The sequence below is a fragment of the Heloderma suspectum genome, chromosome 2 (genome assembly GCF_057233095.1).
Source record: "Heloderma suspectum isolate Gila_16-S chromosome 2, 16-S_ref, whole genome shotgun sequence".
Classification (NCBI taxonomy): Eukaryota; Metazoa; Chordata; class Lepidosauria; order Squamata; family Helodermatidae; genus Heloderma; species Heloderma suspectum.
This window is the reverse complement of record NC_139459.1, coordinates 208101183-208121782: the sequence shown is the minus strand read 5'-3', so window position 1 is coordinate 208121782 and position 20600 is coordinate 208101183. Positions and strand designations below refer to the sequence as shown.

The 20600-nt window shown below is 43.3% G+C and overlaps 1 protein-coding gene across 1 annotated transcript; it reads left to right on the top strand.

The window, feature by feature from the left end:
• Positions 1-3052: 3052 nt before the first annotated feature.
• On the top strand, positions 3053-19627 carry LOC146353877 (uncharacterized). The gene is made up of 4 exons (XM_084832339.1): positions 3053-3305; positions 9997-10051; positions 12092-12301; positions 17323-19627. Exons 1-4 carry the CDS (start codon positions 3249-3251, stop codon positions 17724-17726), a joined length of 726 nt encoding a protein of 241 aa, XP_084688465.1. The 5' UTR covers positions 3053-3248; the 3' UTR covers positions 17727-19627.
• Positions 19628-20600: the final 973 nt, after the last annotated feature.

Genomic DNA, 20600 nt, shown 5'->3' with positions numbered 1-20600 from the left:
CCTAACAATCTCAATTAAAAACAAAACATTAAAACCAATCCTAAAAACAGAAATAAAAACTCAAATCATCCAGGAATGTGAGGTTGCATAGAGGGTAAGTTGTTATCTCTTCAGCAGATAAAAATCAACATCAGCATCATCAAAAGAAATAAAGATAGGAGAGGGTAGTGTCCAATAACGGAACAATCCTATAGCCCCTAGACATTGTCTGAAGGGCTATAGGAGACTGGGATTCCCCCCTTAGGTTGGAGACAGCATTTTGGCCTCGGAAGGGGGAGTCAGAGATCTGACCCCCTGACCCCTCACAGATGGAAAGAACCATGCCGGCTGCCCCTTTTCTGAGGTCAGAAAATTGACCTCAGAGAGGGGGGAAAGGGAGCATTCTGGTGGACAGGGAGGGGAGGAGACCAGACAGACCAGGAAATGAGTTATCCTGAGCCTCTGCCAGCTTCCTTCCCTCCCACTCCAAAGCACCATCATTAGATGGGCTAAAAAGCCTGTCTAGTGAAATATGCAGGACGGGAGAATGGGGAGGTAAAGATCACCTCTGCCGCACTCCCATCCTGCATTGGATGTTCAGAAGCCTCTGATTTCAGGGCCTTCCAATCGCTGAGGGCACATTAGAGCACATTGATAGGATTGCACTGTAAGTCAGGTTTCTTAGCAATTAGGGTGTCTCCTCTCAGGCCTGTATGCTGAGACATAGGCCTGGGCTTGAATGTAGCTGTAGGCCTCCGCCTGTTACTCTGGCCTCAAAGCGTCTGCTGGATGAATGTTGTGAGGGTATTTGGGTGTAGTTCTCTTCTCCACTGTCTTCTCTAGCTGATGCTTTTCATTCACTCAACCTCCCTGTGGTTCCCCCCAACCTCTTACCTCTCCCAAATCTTCCACTTTCACTCAGAATTGCCTCACCAAAAAATTCCTCAGAATTGCCAATGGCAGCTCCTCAGGGCCCAAAAAGGTTGTGTTCCAGGCATCCTGCAAGGGGGCAAAGGGTTAAAGTTCCCCTATCCCTACATACTATGGTTTTCATCCATGTAGTAGCATGTAGTTTGACCCTGAGAAGTCACATTCCATAACTAAACGAATGGCATTGCATTAGATTCCTGCTATAAACACTGGGGTACTGGCAGCATTCTAGCTTCAGAATAAAACTGAACATGCACGACATAACTTTGCTATCAGTTGCTGCTATAGGCTTTAATGCGGCAGGAAAACCATAACAGAGCTTCATTGAACCTATGTCCTATGAAGGATTGCTTTCCTGTCCATCAGTCTTCTTGACAGCAGTCATTTTTACCAACATTTGAAAGAAATATGCCTGACTGAAAACTGAAGTAAAGGATAAATGTGTCAATTTTCAGCACTTTTCAACATACAGTTAGGGATCTATGAGAATTTCATTTTTGCTTGCAAAACCGGTGAGTATTCTCCATTTGAAGCCCCAGACTGAGGGCTGAGGGCACAAGCATATGCCCGCTGAAAATATTCACAAATTGCTGAACCCACACTCACGTTCATCTTATTCCAAATTCCCAGTTCAATTTGCATAAATTTCCTAATTTGTGCAAATTTCCTCAGTAAACTCAATCAACCTTGCTTTAATCTATGCAGGAAAGATGCACAAATTAGGAAATTTGTACAAATCTGGGGGAGATTTGCACACATTTGTAGAGATTTGCACAAACCTTCTGGTTAATCGCTACTCGATTTGCTCTAGTTTTCTATTGGTGCAAAAATGAGCAGCAATCGCAAATGTTGAAGAGGAATTGGGCACAAGGTGAATGGCGAGATGATGTTTGGAGAATCCTAGCCATCTTGAACATCCCTACATATACCGCATGTGTGGGAATTTTTCTCAGCTAAATTTTAAATGTGACACATTTGTAGACTTCACTGAGTAGCTCATGGATGCCAAGTTCCAAGTTACTGGCCCAACAGGTATCATTTTTACAAGCAATAGAATTTTGAGTCTTAAAATGAATTAAGAATTCTAAGGTAGAATTTTTATGTGTGATTCTCACCTTTAATAAATCTTGTTAAGAGAGAAACTTTGAGAATGGAGAAGGAGAAGATTATAATTGTCATGGCGGCACAAATTTAGGGAGGGATTTGCAGAAATCTGTCCTTTCAAATATTTGTGATTACCACAGTAATAATTATTATATGCATTTTATGTATCTATGAAGTTTTTATGACAAATTATCTATCCATCCAGCTAAAATAATATATGGTTACTATTAAAATCAGGAGCTGATTTGTTTTCTTTCATTGAGGAATTGCTTAGCGATGTGGTATGGTTCATTATCCCAGCATATTGGCATAGAGAGCCAGTGTGGTGCAGTGGCAAGAGTGTTGGACTGGGAGCTGGGAGATCCAGGTTCTAGTCCCCACTCCACCATGGAAGCTCACTGGGTGACTTTGGGCCAGTCACATAATCTCAGCCCAACGTACCCCACAGGCTTGTTGTTGTGAGGATAAAATGGAGAAGAGGATAATGTAAGCTGCCTTGAGTTCCTTGCTAGAGGAAAAAAGGCGGGATATATGTATTTATGTATTATGTATTACATTTATATCCCACCTTTTTTCCTCTTTGAGGAACCCAAGGTGGTGTATATAATCCTCCATAAATGCAGTCAATCAATCAATCAGCCACCTTCTGTCACTCTTTCCGTTGCCAGTTTCACCCCCACTGGGAATAATGATACATTCTAGGAGTGCCGGTGTAAAGTAATCTTTTCAATATATGGTTACTATTAAAATCAGAAGCTGATTTGTTTTCTTGCATTGAGGAATTGCTTAGCTAGATGGTATGGTTCATTATGCCAGCATATTGGTATATGCCATCTTCTGTCACTCTCTCTGTTGCCTTTCACCCCCACTGGCAATAATGGTACATTCTAGGAGTGCCAGTGTAGAGGAAGTAGACTATTCAGGGGGTTGTTTGACAATGCAGAGTTTGTTTGCCGAGGGAACAAGTCTGACCTGCCTGAGACAATTATGTCCTTAAACAGAAACATGCGGAAAGAAACACGGCTTGACTTTGAACCTCATCCCTAAACAGGAGTGTGAGCTATGTCTGTAAGCCGCCACGTTTGCAGTGCCACTAGCAATGATTTTTAAAAGGTTTCCACTTGTTTTGTTGTTTTCATTGTAACAAAGTTGGTGTTCAGGGACATTAAATGGCCAGGGGCTCATAAACATTTGTCGCCTTCGAAAAAAAGTGCTGTCTTTTTGTTTTGATAAGCATGGCCTTCTCCTTCTGCTGTTGCTGCTGTCCCTGTCTCTCAGTTGCTTCAAGAGAGGTAAGAGATCAATTATTGCAAGGGGGAAAACAAGCTGACACAGCCTGGATTGGTGCAGAGATGTCAAGCTGTCAGGGGCATCCTAAATATCCAAGATGATAACTGGAGAATTCTGAACTGGAAAATGGGTCAGGTTTAAGGAATACCATATACCTTGTAAATATTTCACCATTAACAAGCAGCAGTACTTTTTTTGGTCCTTATTGTAATAGATCTACCCACTCAACATAGGAGTAGTTGCAGTAGTAATAGTAGTAAAGTCATAATGGTTTTCAGTTAGGGTCAAGTAGGCCCAAAGGTCTGTATACGTGTTTTAAAAAGAGAACACAAGAATAATGGCTACATTAGCAGTGAATACTGTTACGACCTCACACTTGAATTTTCCAAGCGGTGAGAACTCTATGGGCGCAAAGGTTACCCAGGGTTTTCTTTTCCATGAAATGAGGTCACAGGAGGCTTATGGTATGTCTATCATGTATGGCTTACAAATAGGTTGAGCATAAATACAGATTCACAGCATTAATAGTTCCTGAGATTTCTGTTTCCCCATTAGGTTTGGGGCAGGGTGCACACCATAAAGATGCTTTCAGAAGTTTAACGAATCTCACTCAACTGCACTCTGATCTTGTCTCAGTCTTTTTCAGCTGCAGCTCCACAAAAAGCTGCTTACATTTTCACAGACACATCATTAGCACATTCTTTAGGTGTGAGGAGAGAACATGAGGGAAGAGGCATCCCTTCAAATATCTATATCTATCTGTCTATCTATCTATCTATCTATCTATCTATCTATCTATCTATCTAATCTATCTATTATCTTTCTAAACCACCCAAAGTAAAAGATCTCAGGGTGGGATACAGTAATAAATACAATACGACATAAAAACATAAAACCACAGCAAGCCCCACACAATCCAGTATTAAATCAGCATGGGCAAGTCAAACCAAGCTAGGGTCACTGCACCCCCAAATCTTGGGTGATTCTGAGCCTGGTCTTGAGCTAATGCAATGGGGATCTGCCAAGCTAAATTTGTTGAACTGGTTTTGACCCTCCACTGATCCTGAATCTTTTACAATCAGAATCGCTAGGCTGCAAGGGATTCCTGAAAGGCAATTTAGACCCACCCCAAATCTCCTTAGACTGAAATTACAGTGCAGTCATATATATATATATATATATATATATATATATATGTGTGTGTGTGTGTGTGTGTGTATACATACATACATACATATATATTCAGAAGTAAGCCCTACGGTGTTCAGTGAGATGTATTCCCTAGCAATTGTGTTTAAAATTGCAGTCTTTAATCTATACTTTTTATAATGAAGGCTTTTGTGTTGATGATGGCGACAATGACACATCTACAGACAGAGAGACAGAAGAATCTCTGTTTGCAAGTGGCTGAGCCACTTTGATTGTAAGAGTCTCTGGATAGGGATGTCTATCTCTGTGAATCTCATTTCTTTTTTGGCTCACTTTGCATCTCCGAGCTATTCTGCAGGCTGTTCCCCAAACTCCAGGAACTTTTTGCACATTTTTTAAAGGTGCAAATTTCTGAGCAATATGTGCAAATTATGCAAATTTACCCATAATGTGTGCATCTTTGCAAATTCAGACATAATTCATGTAACATTGGCTGTAATTTGCACAAATTTGGTTGTTGTAATTTGTGCAAATTGCTCAGAAATTTGCACAAATAGCAGAACCTTCCCCCCAAATGTACAAAGTTCCTGGAAAATCCACAAACTGGCCTGATTACTGTAGATTGAGTCAGGCACTGCAGCAGGAACTGAAATGAAGTTGGGGGGGGGACCTAGGAAAACTCGTTGAACTCCACCCACCAAACAGATATCTCCGACATCCCTTTCTCTGGATGCCATTGGCAGAGTTCTTCAGATTTCAAAGAGAGGCAGTATAGGCAGAGGAACGGAAAGTACAGGAAACATAGAGGCATTTCAAAGAAAGAACCAAGTGAAGACTGAAGACAGCAGAAGGGCAAATGGCAGCTTTAGTAAATGCAGGCTGGGGCTTGAATGAAGGTCCTGGCCAGAGGAATGAGGGGAAGACCAGAGGGAGAATTCTGAGAGGATAAGAGTTGTAGCAGAGGCAAGAAGCATATATTTGATTTGAAACTATCAGTCATACATTTGGCTGCAGGACCCTTATGTAATGATTAATACAAACTTTAAATTCCTAACCTGATAATTGCTTGTTTGTTTTTAAAGCTCAGGAAAGGTTAAACCTTTTCATCACCAAGTTGTGCCACGGATGTCGCAAGATGCAGCATGTCCATTTGACTCTGCAAAAAGGACTCCTCACATTTAGAATTAAGGCTGCTCAGTTCCTAACATATTGGCAGAAATGAAGTCCTAGTCCACAGAGATTTAGCTTTATTAGAGGTGAATCTAAAACTTCACTTCTGCCATGGTTCTGCCTCAGGAATGATGGAATGGCACTCTGCATATGTTGAGACAGAGGTCATTGTTGAAGGTGTTGTTCTGACTGTCCAGAATTTCTTTTTTTGGGGGGGGCACAATCCTTTTGCATGCAGTTTTGCATTGTGGAAAACAAATGGAAAACATTTCCATTAAAATTAAGAATGACACTATGTGAATACCCACAAATGTTAAGTTTAAAATTGCACTGCCCATGTTAAATGTAGACATAGTTAGAACTAAAAACAAGAAAAAGCAAGTAATGGGTTACACACCCCAGCCCTAGTTTGTTTCACAACTGAGCTCAGCTAACCTTAGGATTAAAAAAAGAGGGGGAGGAATATCTCAGTTTATTACAAACCCCATTCAGATCCAACTATGCTCCCTAGGAAATCATTGGTAGCACAGTGGGCTCCTTTCATTTTCTACAATCCTCTATGAGTCCCAAACACCCACTGCCCCATTTTCCACTTGTAGCAGCATTGATAACTTGCCAGCAGCAATAGTACTAGCCAGCAGCAATAGTACTAGCCAGCAGCAGGCCTTCCCGGAGGCTTTCCTCTCTCAGTTCATCTCTGGTGCCTGCTGGAATGTCGCTGTATTAGTAGCATCCTTGCCACCAGGGCCCCAGATAGCCTTTTTATGGACTATATGTATTAGAACTCCCAGCATCAGGACCCTGGTACATGGAATTTCCTAGGCGCCTGCTGTCCACACACAGGACATCAGGTACCCTAGGTAAAAGTGCATTCATCACCATGCCCCCTGGTGTTTGGGATGTTACTGACACAGCATTCCAGAAGGAGGAAGAGAGAGTATTAGAGAATACTCCAATACTGCCTGCCCTGCTGCCTATTCCTCAGTAGCCACTTGAGCCACCGGGTAAGTGGGCAGGTGGGAGAAGTGTTCCTGCTTGGATTACAATCCAAATTAGCGAAGAACTCTTTGGTCATAATGTTTTGCTTGCATACTAGTCAAGCATTTACAAGTTTGCTGAGTTGTGTATTGCAAAGCAGGCAATTATGAAGTTAAGTAACATCAGACTGGGACTGGAATGATCATTACTTGATTCAAAATACAATGCTTTTACCAGGTGAGCAACAGCATACAAGAAAGCACCACTTGATTCTTTCATGGTTACTGATACGTATTTAATTATTAATTAAAAAAAACGATTGCAGGCAGAATTGCTTTAATTCCACCGAGGCTCAGTACAAGATCCTGTTTTCCTAATGTCCAATGAATTTTTGTGATGTTCTATTTTTGACAAGAGAAGTGGGCTTTGAAGCGGTGGAAGGACCCCTTTGAACATGATGACATCACAGCAGTGATGCATTTGGTGACTTTTGGTGGAATTAAAGCCCCTCCCCCTACATTCTATTCCCCCCCCCCCAAAAAAAAAAAACATTTCCAGGAAGATTAAAATTAGAATGCAAATGGCTAATGCTTCCTAGTGCTCTTGCACATGGCTAGCATATCTTAGATAAAGTATTCACATGAATGAGAGGAACAGAAAGTTGCAGCAAGGAGCATACAATACATGCAACCAATTCCAAAATTATTTTTGAATTTCTGTGTGGAGAATCAAAAGATAGGTGGAGTGGAACAGGAAGCAGAGCAAATCTGTAGGAGGTTTTCCAAACTCTATGAATGTGCATTAAAATGGCAAATGCAATTAAATATAAATAAGTGTAAAGTGATGAACACTGAGGCAAAAAATCCTAACTTTACATATGCATTGATGGTGTCAGAGCTGGTGGTGACTGACCAGGAAAGTTTATTTATTTTGTTTGTTTATTTATGTGATTTATACCCTGCTTGTCTACCAAAATAATTGCACTCAAGGCAGCTATCTTGGACTTGTCATGGATAGCTCAAGGAAAATTATGACCCAATTACAGTTGCTGTGAAAAAGACAAATTCCATATTGGGAATTATTCGGAAAAGAGTAAAAGATAAGACTGCCCAAATCACAATGCTTTTATACAAATCTATAGTGAGAGCATACTTGAAATACAGTTCTGGTCACAGCACTTCAAAAGGATATTGTAGAGCTGGAAAAAGTTCAGAAAATGGCAACCAAAATGATAAAGGGGATGGAGCAACTGCCCTATGAGGAAATGTTGCAACGTTTGGGGTTTTGTAGCTTTGAAAAAAGACAAGTAGCCGGGAACTTGATAGAGGTGTATAAAATTATTCATGTTGAGGAGAAGGTAGATAGATAGAGTTTTTTCTCCCTCCCTCATGATATTAGTGCCGGGGTCATCCAATGAAGCTGAATGGTGGGAGATTCAGGAAAGACAAAAGAAGGTACTTTCTCACATAGCACACAGTTAAACTATGAAATTCACTACCACACAATATAGTGATGGCTACCAAATTAGACAGCTTTAAAAGGGGATTAGACAAATTCATGGAGGATAAGGCTATCCAATGGCTAATGGCTCCTAGTTATGATGGTTATATGTTACCTCCAGGATCAGAAGGAGCATGCCTCTGAATACCAGTCACTGGGGAAATACAATAAGACAGGGATTTTGTGCTCAAGTCCCACTTCTGGGCTTCTCAGAGGCATCTGGGTGGCTACTGTGGGAAACAGGTTGCTGCCGGACTAGATAGGCCCTTGGTCTGGTCCAGCATGGCTCTTCTTATGTTGAAATGTCATAGGAAAAGTCTGTCCACCCATAACCAAAGCACACACTTCCTAATTTATAAGATGGCAGACCCTAAAGGTTGATAAACATTTCCTTGAAGGGGATCAGAAGAACCTTCTAGTCAATAAAAGTAAAGAGGGGGAAAAAAATAACCTTTCTGCCAGTACAGATCTTAAGTCCTGTTTCCAGTGAACATTCTGGATAATATTTAGTAAGAACAAAATAGGCCAATATAGGTTTCTAGTTTTCCTGTTGCATTTTTTATTTTATTTTATGTGTGAAGCAAGGATTACAGTATAAGAAACTGTCTTCATTCTTGCAACTTCCACATGAACTTTATTAACAGATATACTCTTTGATTAAGAGGGGTCTATGACTCTACTAAATACATTAAATTTCCCCTTAAGTTTTCCTTAAGTTAGCATCCAGCATTCTAGAGGTTTCGTACTACTGTTTGTCCAGAAGGGCCACAACCCAGCACTCCTATATGTGCACTCAGAGCTGCATACAGGCAGGAGCTCCCTATTCTCCTTGTGTATTGGGGAATGTTAGATATGTACACACAGTAAGGAGCTCCTATTGTGTGGAATCTCCTCCAATTCATAGAAGAGAACATGTGGCTCCTGCAACTCACACAACACTCTATAAGCAAAGCACCCCAATTCAGCTAATGAGTTAGAGGCTTACCTGAAGCCCAGGCCAATCCAGCCAATGAGGAGCTGCTCATGGACTGGCAGTAGCTCCTGGAGGTCACAGTCAAGATCCTCTGGGGCAAGCTGCCACCCAACCCAGAAGCTGAATAAACCTTGGCATACTAGCAAAGCATTGGGGGCGAGGCCAGAGGGGCCAACATTCAAACATTGGCTGTAATCAGGATTGGGGAGGAGGAAGAGGGTAGAGAAGGAGTCCAGCAGGGAAGCAGGGTACAAGCGGCCAGCAGCAGTGGCTATTGATAAGGCCTGTGACCTAAACAGAGGAGGAGATGAGGAGGAAACTGCCCTGCCAAAGAGGACCTGCGAGAGTGCATTTGCCTTGAATTACAAGAGCTGAAGAAGAATTATGAAAATGATTCCCCCACACACACACGCACTGATCAACTGGTGATCCACATGGAAAAGGAGGCATTTTCCCCACTGACTGGAGGGAGGGGAACAAGAGGTAGAAATGAAGGGCATGTTTCTCTGAGAGTATGCATATTGGCTGGAGAATGTGCATAATGCTTGTGGAGTGTACAGAATCCTGTCAAGAATTGCACATTCCCCAAGGACTATTGGAGAGTACATAGATTGACCCATGAAATTCAATTCAATTCAAATCCAGAATTCAATCTTCATGGACAGATTGTCTGCACATTCTCCATGAGGCATTGGGAATGTGCACAGTTCAGTATGCTCATTAGCCATTCATCTCTCATTGTCCCTAATGAGATATGAGCATGGCATTTCTACAAAGCACAAGAGGACAGGTATCTGCCTCGAGGGGCTTGCAATTTATAATACAACAGGGAAAGGAGAACATAGGAAGGGGAGGGGAATGGAGAGAGGGGTGAACTCGGAAAGATTATGAATTCATTTATAAGTACTTTGCTCTATTCACAGAGGGAACCCCTCAATTCACAGCACTCCAGAAGAACTTCTCAAGACACCAGAAGTGGTAAAACTCGGAGTCACCTTAGTTGAATGTCTTCTTTTCTTTTTTTATTATTATAAATATTCTCATGATTATTCTGTAGTTGAATTACAATTAGAGTTGCAACAAATATTCTCCACTTTCACTTTTTCTGGTCGAAACAAGCCATTCTGAAAGGGTAGACTTTTTTGGCAAAAACAACAACAAGCAACATTACTTGGGAATGACTATTCAACTTAGTGTTAAACCTGTTTGTTGCCATTTCCCACCTCTAACTGTCACTTCTTCTTCCATCTTGGATTAGTCATATGGGCAACCCAACCCAATCAGGGATCATTTATGGAGCAGGATCACATTGTAACGCTACGCAATTAATCAGATTTGACCATATCATGATGTCACAGAGTGGAAATGAGGCTAACTGAGAGTGAAAGCAATGCAATGAACAAGGAAACATTTTCTCAAGGAATCCTGAAAATATGCTACAAAGGAGATGCAAATTTATACCCCCAAACATTCTTTACAAGTTCACATACTTCAGTAACATAGCCCATGATACTCTACTAAATGATAAAAGGGAAGTAGGAAAAGGAAATATGTTTAGTAAAACTAACTCAGATTATTCAGGGAAATGTAATGTGCTACATGCTAGAGGCAAATGAAATGAACTGAAATAGTGAATAAGTGACCACGTCTTCAATGTATCTTGCAACAAAGCTCTTCTGTAAAATATGGCATTTCTTTTCTTTTCTAAATAGTACTTATGAGATAATTTTTGATCCACCAATAAGGTCAAAAATTCAATGCCAGTGTGCATGCTGCACTGAATCCAGTGGAAATCATTTAGATGTACATGATCATTTCAGAAAACAGGATGAAATTGTTCACTTTCTTCCAAAATTGTATAGAATTAAATGCTTCTCTCTCTCTCTCTCTCTTTGTGAAAGAGGATTTGTGTCTCTCCACCCTGCAAAGAAATGAGATACTTTTGAATGTTCTCAGAATTAAGTAGAGATGCATACTGAGACCACGTTTTGTAGACAAAAATCTGGCCAGAGTTTCCTCTCTCCCCTTTTTATTCTTTCCCTCTCCCTCCTCCCTTTTCATTCTCTCTCTCTTTCTCTCTCTCTGTTTCTTTTTTAAGTCTCTGTGACATCTGCTGGAAATACTACCAGCAAATGGATCATGTATTCCATTGCTTGGAAAGATGCAATTAGGTTCTGAAGGTTTGAAAAATAAACTCTAGTCTAAACTGTGTTGTAATGGAACCATTGGTCTGATTTTCAATTGGATAATTCAAGATTTAATTATGGCTCCTGTGCTTATTCTGGTGAAACTTCTTTCTGCATATGATGGCTGTGATTTTTCAAAGCCAGCTTAAGGGATTTGGAGTGCCAGTTTCCATCAAAAATAGTGGCAGCTGGACAGTGAAATTTCCTGGGATGTAGTTGAAAATCTCAGTCTACATACTGTACAAAAGAACAGCTCCACTTGGTCAGATGGATAGTTCCTTTAAGCCAACATCTCAGACTTGAGCTAAAACCAGACTTTCTTAATGTATATAAAATACATTATATACATTATATATATAATGTATATAAAAATAATGTATATATAAAAATAATATTGCACTAATAGAGTGCACCATTCCCTATTGGCCACCATTTGGCACATTTCCCAGTACAAGCATGATCATAATCCTTATTCCTGAAGCAGATTGCATGAATGAACGTCAAGCCCCATGAAAATAGTTTGGGGTAGAGCCAGTGCCACACGGCCAGGCAAGTCCATAGCTTCAACAGGTGCATTTGAATACAAGGTGTGTATGTTTTTTTCCCAAGGGGAAAAACGTAACTGGGATATTCTTTCAAAAATAACTGCTTCGGTACAGAGGAAATGATAATAAGAGAACTTCCGTCAATCCTATCACTGATTTGCACTCATTCTTTTTATGCTTGTTAGTTTGGGGTATCATACTCAAAATATTGTTGAGATTTGCAAGTCTCTTTTTCTCCTTTGCTGATTCACTAAAAGGCAGGTTTCTGTGGTCTTCCATTTTTCTAGTTCACTTCAGCAAAGACAAACCCCTCACTGTGAAACGGGTCAATGTGCCGGAGATCGACACGCTGTTTGCTGACATTGCCGAGGCTTTCAACAAACAGCAAGGTGATTGCTTGGCTCTCCAGGAAGTCATCCAGGGCCTGAAAGAGACGTATTACTGTTCGCCCGCAAGCAGTCTTTCCGTATGCATAGAGAAGATACAGCAGGAACATAGTAAGTTGGTAGGGGAATAATGTGAAGTACAGCTAGTGTGAAAAAAAAATAGAATAGAAAATAGAATGGAGTGAAGACTCCTTTCCTGTGTGCACAGGACAGCAAGCAAGAATCTGCTTTAGTTTATTTGTGCTCAGAAGATCACTGGTTCATAAGATAGCAATAGGCACCATCCCTTCTCTACATCCACCCCACATTCCTTCACTTCTGTGACCAAAAACAGAATATCAGGCTGAGACTATTGCAGAAGGACGGGTGGGGCTATGCAGAAAGAACCAGATTTGATTCTCAGTGGCTGGGGTTACCAGGGACAGGCTTAACCTGTACCTTAATGGGATTGCTGAATGTCACTTCTTTGCTGTCTCCTATGTAAGTGGCTGGTTGACATTCACTCCTGTGTACAAAACTAATGTACTGCACTTGGTGGCACTGTTGTTGTGAGAGCAAAACATGTAGGGATGGCGGGGAATCTGCCATGGATCTCAGTGAGGCCGAATGCCAGTGCATGCAGCCCCCCAAAATCCATGGCGGAACGAAGCCCCCTGCCCCACCACGAAAAGCACGCGAAACGGAGCACCTACCTGGTGCCATTTGCTTCACGATTTTTTGCTGTGATAGACTACGTAAATACTTACATAGCCTATCACGGCTAATGCAGGGATGCCATTTGCATCCCTGCAGAGACCGTGATAGGCTATGTAAATATTTACGTAACCTATCACGGGAAAAAAAAGGGAATGCAAATGGCGGCCTCCGTAGCCGCCGCCATTTGCGTTCCCTTTTTTTTGCCATGATAGGCTACGTAAATATTTACGTAGCCTATCATGGCAAAAAATCGTGAAGCGAATGGCAGCCACAGATGCAGCCACCATTCGCAAAGCAGCGCAAATGGCATAAGGTAGGTGCTTGGTTTTGCGCGCCTTTAGCAGGTTGGGGGGGGGAATTTGCGTTCCTTTTTTTTGGTGTGATAAATATTTACGTAGCCTATCTGGGCGAAAAAAAGGGATGCAAATGGTGGCTATGGCGGCCGCCATTTGCGTCCCTGCGTAGCCCAGCAGCGGCCAGATGTCACTGTGGGCGGCCCCGGCCAGCGGGTCCGCGGAGTTGCTGTGGAGCGGAGCCAGCTGGCAAGGATTTTGGGGGGAGGGACGGAGCGCCTCCCCCCCATCGTGGACGTCATGAAACAAAACAGGTAAGTTGTTTCGTACATCCCTAAAAACTAGGGATGGATGAAAGTCCCTTACCTGGTCCCACAGCTTGCTTCGCGGTGGGGGGGAGGCGCTCCGTCCCTCCCCCCGAAATTCTGGGCGGGGTGGGAGGCGCCCCATCCCTCCCCGCCGAAATTCTGGCCGGGGGGGAGGTGCCCCGTCCCTCCGGCCGAAATTCTGGCCAGGGGGGAGGTGCCCCGTCCCTCTGGCCGCGAATCTCATCTCCTGCTGGGACGTAAATGGTGGCGGCCGTAGCCGCCACCGTTTGTGTCCCTGCAGTCAGCCATGATAGGCTACGTAAATGTTTACGTAGCCTATCACGGCTGACTTTGGGGGAAAAAAAAAACCGCGTACGCAAATGGCGGCGCCCACGGGAGCTGCCATTTGCATACGCACTTTTTTTTCTTTTTTTTCCCCCAAGGTCAGCTGTGATAGGCTACGTGAACATTTACGTAGCCTATCACGGTGTTTTTTGAAAATCTAGCGGTGATAGGCTACGTAAATCTTTACGTAGCCTATCACGTTTGTTGTTGTTGTTCTTTTTTTACTTGGAAATGGCGGCAGCGGCAGCTGGTCAGAAGACCGGCTGCCGCTGCCGAACCGCCGCCGGGAGCTGCTGCCGCCAGGGACATTCAACAAAGGTAAGTCCCATCCCGGGGGGGGGGGGTGGCGGACCGTCTCTCCACCAATTTTGGGGGGACTAATGTGTTGGCATTCGGCCTCCTGGAGATTCGTGGAGAAATTCTCCGACATCCCTATCACTAGATGGCCTGGCTGGATTCCACAACAGTGATTGCACGGTGATTGTAATAGGGTTTCAAGTGTCTCTGTTGCACAGAGTTGCACTGTACTTTCCAAGGGTCTTGGCTGGATACATGTACACCAGGGGATGCTGGTGGCTCCAGTTTTGGAGGGGCGGATATTCCATTCTAGGTTTTAGTTTAACCAGCCAGAAGTCTAAAGGAGCTATCCAAGGTGCCAAAGCCTTCCCCCAAAATGGGTCCAGCACCTTGGATAGCTTCTTTAGACTTCTAGCTGGTTGAAATGAAAACCCAGAATGGAATCTCCACCCCTCAAAAAACTGGCACCACCAGCCTCCCCTGATGCACACCATACTGCACTAGAGATGAGCAAATGAGTAGGGACGGGTGGATTCCCTACCTGCTGGTCCAGGTGGGAATCCGCCCTTGCGGGGAGATGATCTGTGCTTCCCCCCAGAATCCATCTGGGCCAGCTCCACTCCACGGCAATTCTGGGGAGCCAGCCGCCGGGTCCACATAGCTGGTGATATGACCAGCCGCCATTGCCGTGCCATATCACTGGGCTAACTCCGGATGTGAATAGCATCGACTATGCTATTTGTGGCCGTAAAGCTGTTAGGTTTACTGCTGCAATTAGGTTAATCTAACAGCTTTACAGCCGCAAATGGCATCTGTCCAGACCGGCTCCTCCATGCAGCAATCCTGCAGAGCCGGCCGCTGGGTCCACATCGCTGGCGATACGGCTGGCCACCATTGCCATGCCATATCGCTGGGCTAACTCCAGATGCAAATGGCATCCACTACGCCATTTGTGTCCCTGTTTTTTCACACAATAGGCTATGCAAATTATATTTACATAGACATTTGCGTAGCCTATCATGTGAAAAAACAGGGATGCAAATGGCGTAGTGGATGCCATTTGCATCTGGAGTTAGCCCAGCGATATGGCATGGCAATGGTGGCCAGCCGTATCGCCAGCGATGTGGACCCAGCGGCCGGCTCTGCAGGATTGCTGCATGGAGGAGCCGGTCTGGACAGATTCTGGAGGGAGGCGGAGGTGAGTGCCCCATTCTGCCACGGACTCTGGAGGCTGGATTCTTTGGAATCTGGCCTCATTGGGGTCCATGGTGGAATTCTCTGCCATCCCTACGAACGAGCAATGTTCAAAATTGCCTCGGGTCTCCAAACATCATTCTGTTGCATGTCTTGTGCCACATTCTGTGGCTGTGATGTCTGTTCACTCTGCGCAAACAGGAAACTTGTGCAAATCGAGCAGCAATGGAACAGGAGATTTGAGCAAATTTCCCAAAATTTTCTAATTTGCACAAATTTCCTCCATAGGCTGTTCAGTCTACTGAGGAAATTTTAGTCTACTGATTCAGTCTACTGAGGAAATTTGCGCAAATTAGGAAATTTGGGCATATTGAACTGGAAATTAGGAATGAGACGAACACGAGCACGTATCCAGCAATTTGTGAATATTTTCAGTGACGTGTCAAACATGTCATGCTCACATGATTTGTGAGCAAAAATGAAATTCTCATACATCCCTATAATACACATATCTCCGGTATAATAACTATAGGCATGTTTCTTGCGCCTATTCGATTTTCCAGAGTTCTACCATTTTCTAGCACCATATCAAAAAATAGAACAGGAGATGCAGGAGATGGAGAATATACAGTATGAATGAAGAAGTAAGGCTATGCAGGAAACTCATGGGAAGTGCAAGATGTCTCTGCACAGATACATGTACATGCTATAGATTCAGCTCGCCCTATAAGAAGAGCATTTTTCTATGTTGGCATCAGAACATGGGAGACATCACATAATTCTTTTATTTCTGTCATCAAGTTATATTTGGTTAAAAGATGTTTTCTTTAAGATAAAATCTTCATCCCGTATAAAACCATCCTCTCCGTAGGGTTCAAAGAAAGAGGAGTTGCTGTCCATTGCATGGTCAGTTTGTTAGCATCACTTGCTGTCTGACACATTTTGAATACTGCTCAAATTTGGTTTGAACATATCTCATTAGCAATGAAAGGTGGGAGCAAAGATGCAAGACACGTTTGTAAGTTGCTGCATCTGCAAACCCGTGCTCCGGATGGGGGGAATTTAAAAAACATGGCATTGTGCTAACGCTGCTGTGTGTTCTGTCAGCTCCTAGGCAGATGTGTCAGCAGCACTATTGTTTAGGCTTGGTGAATCATACGGGTGTACATTTAGCTTTACAGTTCCTAGTGAGAAGAAAAATTGTCTGGGTTAATTACTTCAGCTTCCTGGTTTTCTTTTCTGTCTTAGTAAGTTATCAAGATGCAAAGGATTTTAGACATCCGTTTTCCATTGAATAGTCTACCGATTGGATTGCACGTTATACTGGAATGTAGTATCCACTGGGCCTTATACTCTTTCCCCACTCTTTAGAATTTGCCTTCCTGTGTATTACCTCTTCATGTGCCTTTAAATCCAATCTTTCCGATGTAATGCCAGCCTTCCAGACTAATGCCAAAAACTCAACAATGCCCTCTTCAGAAAGAAGAGCCAAGCATTTGTGAAACCAATAATAGGACAGGCAAGAGGGCAAAGTGAAAAGAGATTAGATTAGAATTCGTTAGAGAGACTTATCCAATACCTGATAGTTCTGTACTGAAGGAGTAGTGGGGAAAAAAGCCATGGGATTATGGGTCAAATTCACCAGAGTGGCTTCACTGAAGAGTAGGCCAGTGAGGCTATGCCAGGTGTTTGTTTCTCACAAGCAAATGGCATGGATAATCTTGGCTTATAATATTGCCAAATGACTGTATCACATCTCTCTCTCTCTCTCTCTCTCTCTCTCTCTCTCTCTTTCACTGCCATATATTTATGCCTCCAACTGTGTTGCTGATAAATAAAGTGGAAATAATCAGATTTCATGGCACTACGATATCTTTGACAGCTTGTCATTGTTAGAAGCTTTGTTGTTTCATAGGTTCAGCTTTCTTAGGAGTAAAACAATTTGCCTTCCCTTTTGGACTCAAACCAATTTGAGCTTAATCACTGCTTTGTCTTTCAGGTGCTTGCAGTGTGCAGGTGCATATGGATGGATACAGGTTTTGGCTAAGCACAAGAGAGAAAGAGGTCCCAGAGAAACTGGAGCGGGTTCAAGAGCAGGTGGGGGAGCTGAACCGTGCCACCAAAGGAGTCATCAGTATGGGAACAAAACTCCAAGAAATGATCTGCCTGGTGCTTCAGAGCCAGGATAAGTTGCTGGAGAGAGTGAAACTCAGAAACCCTGAGCACCTAGAATGGATCCGGCTGGAAGGAAACCTGAGAGAAAATATCAAGAAAACACATCTGGCCAAACAGTTCTCGAAGCAGTATATAGAAGAAGCCAATAGTGTGCTGACAGAAATGTCCAAGTCAGCAAGCTTGACCAAGTCAACAGAATGTATCTTGCCTTTATTTTCACAAAGATGAATTAAAGTGCACATGACAGAAAACCTTAGTGATTAAAGCTTAGCTCAGCCTTCCCCAACCTGGTACCTTCCAGACGGTTTGGACGACAGCTCCCAGCATTCTGAGCATTCATTGGCCATGCTGGAGGGAAGTCTGGTTTAAATATTTACGTAGCCTATCGCAGCTAAAGGAGGGACGCAAATGGCGTCCCCTATGCAGGACGCCATTCGTGGCCGCACACTGGAGCAGGAGGCTGCAGCGGCTGGATCCGGACCTGCCAGAGGCAGGTAGGATCCAGTCCGCGGGGACTTCGCAGGGTGGCAGGGGGAGTAGTCCGTTCTGCCATGGACTCCAGGGGCCCGGATTCTAAAGAATCTGGCCTCACTGGAGTCCGTGGCAGAATTCTCCGCCATCCCTGGTCTGGTTTAGCTACAAAAGTTACATAGAAATTAAAGCTGATTCCAAGATTTCTGTGAGAGCGAGCTGATGGATCTCTGTAGATCTAGTTATCTGCATTCAAGTCCCAGTTACCATCCCAAATAGGCCCCTCATGCTGTAACTTAGTGATGGACAGACTGTGTAAAATCCACTCCATGCCTTTTGTTCTGTCATCTGCCCACAGACGGATGCATTTTTTTTTGTTATGTGGAAAAATACAGAAATAATTACGTAAATATTTACGTAAGTATTTACATAAGTATTTACATAATTTACTCCAGCACGTAATGTTTAGTGTATTGTCCCCTATTTCATTCTACATTTCCTCAGCAGAAACTTAGGCATTTTTCTACAGATTTACGTCCACGGACTCCGCAGGGCCTGGGGGGGTCACTCCACAGCAGATTCTGCAGGTCAGATTCTTAGAAATCTGAGCTCATTTTAATCTGTCTCGAATTTATCCAGCAACCCTACTGTAGCTCAGTGACAGAGCACAGGCTTTGCCTGTATTGAGGTTCAATCCCTGTCATCTCAGAAGTTGAAGCTCATGCAAAATGCAGTGGCCAGATCTCTAACAGGGACCGGAAGGTCCGAACATGTAAGACCAACTCTGGCCCACTTGCACTGGCTGCCTATATGCTTCTGAGTTCAATTCAAGGTGCTGGTTTTAACCTATAAAGCCTACACGGCTTGGGACCGCATTACCTGACGGCACACTTCTTCCAAAATGAACCTAACCGTATGCTATGGTCAGCATCTAAGGTCCTTCTCCAAGTGCCTCCTCCAATGGAAGCTCAGAAGGAGCAATGAGGGAGAGGGCCTTCTCAGTGGTGGCCCCCCATCTGTGGAACAAGCTCCCTGATAAGGTCCACCTGGTGCCAACATTACTGTCTTTTCAGCACCAGGTTAAGATCTTCCCAGGCATTTAGCAGCACATGATGAGTTTTAATCGGTCCTGGATGTGTCTTTGGTTATGACTGACAGTTCAATGTTGTTTTTAGTTATATGTTGTTAGTGTATATTGCCTGGGTGCTTTTTTTTGTGCTTTTTTGTAAATGGCTTTTAAACTTTTTATATTATATTTAATATTTTAACTTCTCTAAACCACCCAGAGAGCTTCAGCTATGGGGTGGTATAGAAATGCAATAAATAAATAAATAGGGATAGGAAAGAATCCTGTCTGAAATACCAGAGAGCCACTGCCAGTGTCAACAGTGCTGGACTAAATGGACCAATGGTCTGAGTCAGTACAAGGCAGCTTCCTATGTCTACCCAAACCCTTGTGTCCTCCTCTCTCCTTATTTTGAGCAGCTTCTCCTTCCCCCATCTAACTCCTTGCATGCCATTCTGTCTATCTCAGTCCTTCTTACCAACCCGAAACTTCTCCATAGAGTTAATAAAATAGTTGTTGGACCTATCCAAATGATGCCTCTTGTGCACACTGTTATTGTGTTTGCAATAAATAAATTATATGTGGTTATTTAAATTTCTGGCTCTGGCCTCATTGCTAATTTCCTGCTTTAGAGAGCTCCATTTTAGATTTTGGGCATCGCAGTTCCTGCCACTGCATACTGTTACTGTAGGCTAAAGACCCCTGAAACGTGTTTCTCCTGTACACACGGACATTGCATGTGTGGATAAGGGCATGCAGTAACAGGGTGCAGTCATCAACCAGACGAGGAAGAACTGCTCAGGCCTAGTGTCAGCAGTACCTGGCCTACACTCTTGGTACATTTGCCAGGACATATGCACCCTGTCAGGCCCAACCAGGATGACCCCTTGACTGCTCTGCCTGGCAGTGTCTGCTCCATTTGGGTCTGAAGGCGCAGCTTCTGCTGCAGCCACCCTTCTCACATGTAGCAGGCACACAACAGCATAGAGAAATGTGGGACTTAGCTGCACCCATTTTATGACAGTAGCTGCCCTTTTCTTCTCCAAGCCACACAGAAAGCTAGGTAGCTGGCGAGAGAATGCATAGTGGTACTTGCACATGAACACAATACTTTTAACGGAATGGAATACATTTAATGGAAAACGATTAGTCTTCAATGTCTGAGAGTTTTCACATAGCCAACGAAGTCTGTAATTACACACAGACATACCACAGACCTCATAATCATTATCTGTTTGACTCAGTCCAGGGCAACCAGATCTTTCTAAATGTACAGTATATACATCATGGAAGGGATTGACATTCCCATTCTGGCTTTCTTTAAGGAACAAACTCTTCTTAAATGTAGAGTGTGAGACTTTGGCTTCATCCATCCACCTCTGGTTAAAGTATGTCTACTTGTTTCCATAGTGAGTTTCACTAGTCATGCTTTGAAAAATGCATGTTGGAAAGTAGCTGGAGCTGAGCATCACTGAGTACATGCATGGGTAGGGATGGATGGATTAATCTCTGTACAGTCCCATCAGGCCACTGTTGCTGCCCGCCTACCTGAGCTGTGCCACAAG